The sequence below is a fragment of the Podarcis vaucheri genome, assembly GCF_965113315.1.
Source record: "Podarcis vaucheri genome assembly, chromosome: 1".
NCBI classification, from domain to species: Eukaryota; Metazoa; Chordata; class Lepidosauria; order Squamata; family Lacertidae; genus Podarcis; species Podarcis vaucheri.
The window spans coordinates 45,963,089-45,971,958 of record NC_138759.1 but is presented as its reverse complement, the minus strand read 5'-3'; the positions used below and the strand labels follow the sequence as shown (position 1 = coordinate 45,971,958).

Below are 8,870 nucleotides of genomic sequence, written 5' to 3'. Positions count from 1 at the left end.
GGGTTCCAATTCTATTTTTCCCCCCTGCATCTTTTCCTGTAATCTATTATATAATCGTAAGTATCCAAAATCCATGTTACATTACAAGTGTCATTGTATTCCTGCCAATGATTTCAACTGTTTACAGTGATGTCTCAGATATGTTAGAAAATTATTCCAGTCTTTTAAGAATACTTGGTCTTCCTGATTTCTGATCTTTCCCATCAGTCTAGGTATTTCTGCATATTCCATCAGCTTGGTCTGCCACTCTTCTCTGGTCGGTACTTCTTCTTTCCATCTCTGGGCAAGAAGCATCCTTGCTGCTGCTGTTGCATACCTAAACAGTCTTTTATTTTCTTTTGATAGTTCCGCACCTGTAATGCCTAACAAAAAAATGCCTCTGGTTTTTAAACAAAAGTTATCTTAAACATTTTTTTCCAGCTCATCATATATCATTTCTCAGAAAGCTTTTACCACCCCACATGACCCCCACATATGATACGACATAGCCTCCTTCCTTTTACATTTCCAGCATACATTTGAACTGGTTCTAAACATTTTCACAATTTTGTTGTTGTTGTTTAGTCGTTTTAGTCGTGTCCGACTCTACATGACCCCATGGACCAGAGCACGCCAGGCACTCCTCTGTCTTCCACTGCCTCCCGCAGTTTGGTCAAACTCATGCTGGTAGCTTCAAGAACACTGTCCAACCATCTCGTCCTCTGTCGTCCCCTTCTCCTTGTGCCCTCCATCTTTCCCAACATCAGGGTCTTTTCCAGGGAGTCTTCTCTTCTCATGAGGTGGCCAATGTGTTGGAGCCTCAGCTTCAGGATCTGTCCTTCCAGTGAGCACTCAGGGCTGATTTCCTTAAGAATGGATAGGTTTGATCTTCTTGCAGTCCATGGGACTCTCAAGAGTATCCTCAATTTTCTTCGCAATTTTGCTAGGTGTCAAATACCAACGGTACATCACTTTCATATGGGTATGGAACTACTTCTGACCACTTACTCCCAGCTGCATAATCAACATGCAGTGGTACTGCTCAACTGTGTTCGGATTGGTAGCAGCCACAAACATCAACCTCACACTCAAGGTGGCCCTGAAGGGCACCATAAATTCAAAATGCTAGACTCCTCCTCCACTGGCAACTGCCATCTCATGCTCCAGTTCCGTTGGTCAGCATTTCATGCTCAGGCTGCTTGCCCTTGAGTGAGAACAGCAGGACAAGAACCCTTTTGCAGTGACTCCCCATCCTTCTGGAGCCCTCAGGAAACCACCCATCTTCACTGTCCCAGCTCAACCAGCCCATGATAGTTACTTCTCATTGAGGAACCAGAGGGTTGCCTAGAATTTAGCATACAGTTTGCAAAGCTATGCCTCAAAAGGAAAGCTCACTTATTCCTAGCATCCAGTGGTGAAGGAAGGCTCTTGGGCACCTAGGGCGGTGCGCCCAGGGGCAGGGTGAACTGCCCATGGGGCAGGGCAGGGCGCGTGGCACTCACAGGTACGGGGCATGCTGTAAGGCCTCAGCCGCCCTACAGCTGGGGGGGAGGCAGCAGGTGGACAGTGTGGAGCCTGTGGGCGCCTGAGACAGATGGCTTGGGTGCGCTGCAGGCCCCGCAGTGAATGCTGCCTGCCATTTTGTCACCCCTCTCAGTGGGGACACCCAGGGCGAACCGCACCTACTGCACCACCCCCCTTGCTACGCCCTTGCTAGCATCATCACATTTTGCTTGTGGCTGCATGCAAGAAGAAACCAGAAAGGAAAGTGAAATGCTATCTCTTTCCAGTGAGGTCCGCTGCCATTCACTTATTGTACAATCTTTGTGGGGGTGGAGAAGTATAATCTCTGGCTTATAGGAGCAGAAAGGAGCTAATGAGACAATCAGTTATGTGAACAAGCTATTTAGAAAATGATTAAATCAGATGTATTATGGAAATTATAACACATGGCTGCCCGATTCACAATGCAAGGTTACCAACTGGTGTTTCACAGGAGGCAATAAAAGTGTCAAATCTTGAGGCTTTTGCCTGAAGTAAAGGTAAAGAGACCACTGACCAGTTGTGACCGACTCTGGGGTTGCGGCACTCATCTCGCTTTATTGGCCGAGGGGGCCAGCATTTGTCCGCAGACAGCTTCTGGGTCATGTGGCCAGCATGACTAAGCCGCTTCTGGCGAACCAGAGCAGCGCACGGAAACGCCGTTTACCTTCCCGCTGGAGCGGTACCTATTTATCTACTTGCACTTTGACGTGCTTCCGAACTGCTAGGTTGGCAGGAGCTGGGACCGAGCAATGGGAGCTCACCCTGTCGCAGGGATTTGAACCGCGGACCTTCTGATCGGCAAGTCCTAGGCTCTGTGGTTTAACCCACAGTGCCACCCTTTGCCTGAAGTACTGAGTCACAATTATTGCTTTAAATGGAACTGTAAACAGATTTCCTAACATAGTTCAGGTACAAAAGAGCAGAACATCACTCCACTTATTGGAAACTGGAAGGGCAGCCATTTCTTTGAAGAACGTAAGCCTGTTGCACAAGTAGTGAAAATTAGGGGTAGCTTGTTTTCTTTTGATCATTACTCTCAGGTCCTGCTGTGCTCCATTAACTCCTGAAAATCAGCTGCCTTAGCACAAAATTTGATGAACCTGAAAGAATGCTCAAATTTCTTTGGTTCTTTTTATATGATTGATTTTTCTGTGTTTTTATATAGAAAAACAGTTCTTATATTTATCTGTAAGCTGCTTTGAGTCTTTGTCAGGGAAAAAGCAGGGTGTGTGTGTGTGTGTGTAATGTCTTATTTTATTCACATCAGCCCAAAGAGTCATATTATATGGAATAAACCTCTGGCAGGCTAGCTGCAGCCAATGGCCCAATATTGTAAATTAATTTATGAAATGAAGGCTTTCTAATTCCAACACTTGGTATTTATTTTTATACTTTATAGAATTACCTTTATGGAATTACCTTTGTCATTTACAGCCTTGTACTATGGGCCAGGTAGTGACTGGAATCATCTACTCCAACTTAGCGTGGGAGGTCCATATTTTCTTTATCATGAGCACCTGCCAGCATCAGAGCCCAACTTCCTGTTCTAGTACATTATGTCAGCATCTGAACTGCTGCAGATAGATCATAACCATTCTGCTGAGAACCTTTACCCCCAATATTCTAATGACCTTTTCCCTCTCCAGCCAGGTGTAGAGTTTTCATATAGATTATAAATACTTTCTCACTGTCACAGTATTCAAAGGTCACTTTGTATGCCAGAATAAACCAGCAGTTCTGGAGTAAAAGTGTTTATTCTATTGAAGGGTGTCTTGCTGGCTTTCAAAGGGACATCTTTACAAGGCTGGGTAAGTTTAGACTTCAAGGAATTCCTTGGCTTTCTGTGGATGGGGCAAAATGAGGGTATAGGCGTTTGAGTCATCTCAGAATTGCTTGAAGACAAATGTTATCCTTGCGAGAAGGTACGTTCTTACAAGTGACAGGCGAGATGTTCTAAAAAGAACTGACAGTCCTATTGTATGGTACTGCATGTGCAAAAAAAAAAGTAAGTGAAGAAATGACAACAGAAAGCATAATCATTTTTAGCTGATTTTGGTTGACAAATGATCCAGTCATTTTGCTGGGACCAGAGATTAAGCAAGAGAAAGGCAAGAAGGATAATGTATCTTCTTCAGGAAGAAAAAAGTACTGGGGACTTCCCAAAATGTGCGGGAGCTGGTGAATTTTGGGCAAAAATCCCTCCTTCTGGCAGTTGCCTTGAAGGGTGAAAGGGCTGCTTCAGAAAATTAGATTTCTGTAGCTTTTTGAAAACAGTTAATTCTCCCATTGTGCGGGAGGACCCTTGAACTTGTTATGGAGTCCTGTGTATGAACTGAAAAGTAGGGTCCCAGCATTTTGTCTTTCCAGAAGTACATGTCGCTGGGATATATTTTGCCAGCAAATAGTGACCATGATCATTTAAACAATATTTGAGCATACTTCATAAACAGTAAATCAGGTCTGAGGAGGCTTTGGTTGTGGGTCATCTACCACATCCCCTAAGACCAGATCTGACCACAAAGATCTTTCAAGCACCACTATTCAGTCACTGCGCCATAAAAGTTGGTTGTGGGGAGCCCAAGTACATTTTTGGGTGAACCAATTGTGTCCTGTGTGTTGGATTTGTTAAGTAAGAAATGATGCCATCACACACGAATGCTAATTTTTCTGAAGTTCTGATGAAGCTAATCATCAAAGAAATTATTTTTTTATATAGCAAATATTAACTAACCTAACCAAGTTCATATTACAAATGGGGGGAAGCAAGGGAAATGGCTTTAAAACACAAAGCCTCTCCTTGGTGTACAAATTAGCCAGGCAGAATGCTGGTGTCTTTCTTCAGAAAGCACAATTACTTAGAAACTAGTGCAAGTGGAACCAGAAAAGCAGGCTGCCATTAAGAGCAAACTGAGTTAATATACAGTATGAGGTTTACCAAGGAGTCCAACACTCTTGTGTATGCAAAAGATACCTCTCCTCAAGTAGGGGCCCATCAACAGGAGGCAGCTACTTGTTTGGGGAGCCCTTGCCCTCAACTCAATCTCTGGAACTGCTTCCAAGATCTCTTTGTTAGTAACAGGAAGCTTAGACTGAGCCAGACATTTGGTCCATCTAGCTCAGTATTGTCTATTTCAAGGGTTCCCAAAGTATGGTTTGTGAACCACATTCAGGTGGTCCCTGGCGTGTCTGCCAAAATAAAATTATAAACCATGCAGCTTCTAGTACGGCCTGTTACATACAACAAGCAGGCAAACCATTAAGTTTTCAACCAAGACCCTCAGAAATATTCAAGTGGTCCATGGGGGCAGGGGGAGCTTGGAAACCTCTGGTCTAGACTGGCTGGCAGCATCTCCTCAGGGTTTCAGATAAGTAGTCTTTCTCATTCCTACCAGGAGACGTCAGGGATTGAAACTGGGACTTTCTGCATGCAAAGCACACTACCATTGAGATTGGCCACTCCCCAAAAATGCTAACACTGCATTCTTTGGGTGTAATCTGAAGTTCTTTGTCTTTCAATAAAACCAGGAAAGAGAATAGAAGAAAGGCATGCCCACCCCCACTATTTCTTTTATTTAAAGTTGAAACGCCAAAACTAGTATTACAGTTTGGTTAACACTTTAATCTGAAACCTTTCCAAAATGTATTCAGCTTAATAGAGATCTTCCTTGGTTGTTCTCAGCTTATTAGTTGATGGGTAGCAGCACCCACTTCCTTTTGGCAAGAAATGCATTGCAGGAGGTGTGAAATTGGTTCTGACCAGAGAGGAAGTGAAACGGAAGAACGTGGGCTCTCAAATTTGGCTGGTAGTTTTCTGTTGAATGCATAATCTGGTACACATTCCTTGGCTTCAAGAAGAACAAGAAAGCTCAAGAATGCAAAAGAATTGGCAGCAAGCTGGGGTGGGTGATGCATGGTTATTTTTCGAGGAGTCATGCTGGAATGTTTCTGTGTTTAGGGCACCATGGAGGAAGAATATGTACAAGGACAGTTCAAAAAGCTGCAGGAGCAGCGTATGACCATGCAGAAGAAAACATTCACCAACTGGATCAACAATGTGTTCTACAAACATGGTGTAGGTACTTTCCTCAAGCTCCTTCAGATGTGATCAGCTTAAAGACTTCCTTGGTGGAGTGACAAACAACTCATGGAAAGCCCCTGACAAACTTTATCCATACAATATCATTAAGTGTGAGCTTTAACAGTGTAAACAATGCATTTTGAACTTCCATTGACATCTAAAGTTACCACATTCAAGATGGCTGCAAAACAAACACCAGCCTGGGCAAAGCATTAGTGCAGCACCTGGAACCATTGTGCCTTAGCACAATTTGCTATTACTTAAACATTTCAGTGACTTGACAACTGCAATTTCCTGGTACAGGTAGAATTTCCACAGCTTCTCAAACTCTGTAGGGTTTCAGTCAAGGCCTTTTACCCATTCAGCTGTGAGTCATCAGGTTGTACTTCTTCTCAAGATGTATGTGTCATCCTTAATGCTTTAGTTTACACCAATTACAAGCTAATATAATATTTATGACTAGGCAGTCAATGTTTTAACATCAACCCAGAAGGTATTTCAGCTGTCAGAGCTGGACCAAGACATTTTAATCATTCATTCATTTACAGTAATTCCATTTATTAATTGCTCCCTCAGAAACATCTCAAAGTGATTAACAGTGACCGCACCAATAATGAAAGCAGTAAAAGCAATTCCATGTATTTTAAAAAAACAATTCAAATCCAGTACAGATAAAGACTGCAGTGACAATAAAATCTCCACTTAAAAGGCTTTGACGTGCACCAAAAAGATGCTAGAGGTGGCACCTGTCTGATATGTGAGAGAGAGGTTCACAGTTGGTGCCTCCACACTAAAGGCCTGATTCCTAGTCGTAGGGAACAGACCTCTGGATGAGATGGAATCTGCAGGAGGCCCTCTCCAGTAAAAGCACAGTGACTGGTTGGGAATTATAAGGGGCGAGATCAGATATCCAGGTACCAAGCCTGGTATCAAGGTTTTGCATACATGTGCTAACTGCTTGAACTTAGCCTGGTAGCGAATCGGCAACCAGAGCTACTGCTTTTTGTTGCAGCTTCTGGAACAAAGATTGACTTTTTAAAGTTGCAGTCAGAAGCTCCAAACTGTTGCTATAAATGTATTTTAAACGAAGATTCTGGCAGCGTATCAGCCAATGGATTGAAGGCTGCAAATATTCCAGTCACCCTTTTAGCTGACTAGAATAGGGGATATTTGTCAAGACTCCACAAAGGACACTGTAGGTAAAGGAGTATAGAGAAGTTGTTCAGACCTACCCATAGTTTCTTTCCATGTGAAGTCCTGTTCAGAATATTAAATGATGTGAATTCAGTTGGCCCAGAAGCAAATAATTTCTCTCCTCTCTTCTCTTCTCTTCTCTTCTCTTCTCTTCTCTTCTCTTCTCTTCTCTTCTCTTCTCTTCTCTTCTCTTCATGCCAGTCAAACAGCAATTACAGCACTTGCTTGCCATTATCTATCCTTGTGTGACATCTGTCCATGTCATTGGCTGTGAAATTTTGGCTGAATTCTTTGATGCTTCGTTTGCAGGTGGACATTAGGATTCATGATCTCTATACTGAACTGAAAGATGGCATTTATCTCCTGCAGCTGTTAGAGCTGCTGTCTGCTGAGCAACTGCCCAGACCAAACAAGGGTAAAATGAGGGTTCATTTTCTGGAGAACAACAGCAAAGCTATCCAATTCCTCAAAACCAAGGTGAGAATGTAAAGGTACAATGCAGACTTGTCAAGTTGCAGGACAGTGTGCGGTTGCATATTTATAAATTTATGTTTAATCTATAGTCCGTCAGGTGTCATTGGTACACAAATTTAAAGAAATTCTCTTTAAGAGTAATGTTAATTAACAGTAATGGAACAGTTTTAAACCATAGTTCCATAGAAAGGTTAAAGTCTTCCCCCTATTTCTTTTTTAATGTTGGAGATAGTTGATATATTTTGATAATTGCATGTGTTCTGTGCTTTTCCTCAGCCACTCTTGGCAGCTTATAGCATATCTAAAAACATAAAACATCAAGCATTAAAAAACCTCCTGATACAGGGCTGCCTTCAGATGTCTTCTAAAAGATGTATAATTCTTTATTTATCTCCCTGACATCTGGTGGGAGGACATTCCACAGGGAGAACGCCACTGCCAAGAAGGCCCTCTGCCGAGTTCCCTGTAACTTCGCTTCTCGCAGTGAGGGAACGACCAGAAGGCCCTCGGCGCTGGACCTCAGTGTCCAGGCTGAATGATGAGGGTGGAGATGCTCCTTTAGGTATCCTGGGTCGAGGTCGTTTAGGGCTTTAAAGGTCAGCACCAACACTTTGAATTGTGCTCGGAAATGTACTGGGAGCCAGTGAATTTCCTTTAGGACCGGTGTTACATCGTCCTGGCGGCCACTCCCGGTCACCAGTCTAGCTGCCACATTCTGGATTAGTTGTAGTATCCGAGTCACCCTCAAAGGTAGCCCCACGTAGAGCACATTGCAGTAGTCCAAGTGGGAGATAACTAGAGCATGCACCACTCTGACAGTCTGCGGGAAGGAAGGGTCTCAGCCTGCATACCAGATGGAGCTGGTAGACAGCTGCCCCGGACACAGAATTGACCTGCACCTCCATGTACAGCTGTGAGTCCAAAATGACTCCCAGGCTGCTCACCTGGTCCTTCAGGGGCACAGTTACCCCATTCAGGACCAGGGAGTCCTCCACACCTGCCCGTCTCCTGTCCCCTCAAAACAGTACTTCTGTCTTGTCAGGATTCAACCTCAATTTGTTAGCCACCATCCATCCTTCAACCGCAGATTGGCAAAGTTGACTGGAACTGATGGGAGTTGCAGTTGAACAACATCTGAAGGGCCATAGGCTGACCACTTCTGCTTTATCCATCCATCCCTCCATCTGTTCATTCTTTAAAAAGTTCCCCATGAGTTTCCAGGGCAGGCTACAACAATGTAAAAATACAACATTGAAACTAGTTAAAACAAGTTTAAAGCCTCAAGTTGTAGAAAGTTGTGTTTTTACATTGTTGTAACCTGCCCTGGAACCTCATGGGGTTTATAGAAACAAACTGACAATGGTAATAATTGCTGAAAAGCTACATTTGTGCATTTGACAGGTACAAGTGAAAGTAATTGGACCTGAGAACATTGTAGATGGGGACCGAACTCTCATTCTGGGTTTAATGTGGATAATTATCCTCAGATTTCAAATTGCATCCATCAGACTTGATAAGGTAAAACTGTTCTTTAATAGCCTTTGTGCTCTTTGCTTTGTGAGAATGATCAGCTCTTCTGTTGTTCCAAAATGTCCTTGAT

At 43.4% G+C, this 8,870-nt stretch overlaps 1 protein-coding gene across 2 annotated transcripts in view; it reads left to right on the top strand.

The window, feature by feature from the left end:
* The first annotated feature begins 3,230 nt into the window (after positions 1 to 3,230).
* SPTBN5 (spectrin beta, non-erythrocytic 5) overlaps positions 3,231 to 8,870 on the top strand; it is a 107,684-nt gene continuing 102,044 nt past the window's right edge. For both annotated transcript variants that reach the window (XM_082239075.1, XM_082239076.1), the window contains exons 1-4: positions 3,231 to 3,332; positions 5,480 to 5,596; positions 7,106 to 7,273; positions 8,672 to 8,788. In XM_082239075.1, the coding sequence (XP_082095201.1) occupies positions 5,486 to 5,596; positions 7,106 to 7,273; positions 8,672 to 8,788 (396 nt within the window). In that variant the 5' untranslated portion in view covers positions 3,231 to 3,332; positions 5,480 to 5,485. The remainder of the gene's footprint in view (positions 3,333 to 5,479; positions 5,597 to 7,105; positions 7,274 to 8,671; positions 8,789 to 8,870) is intronic.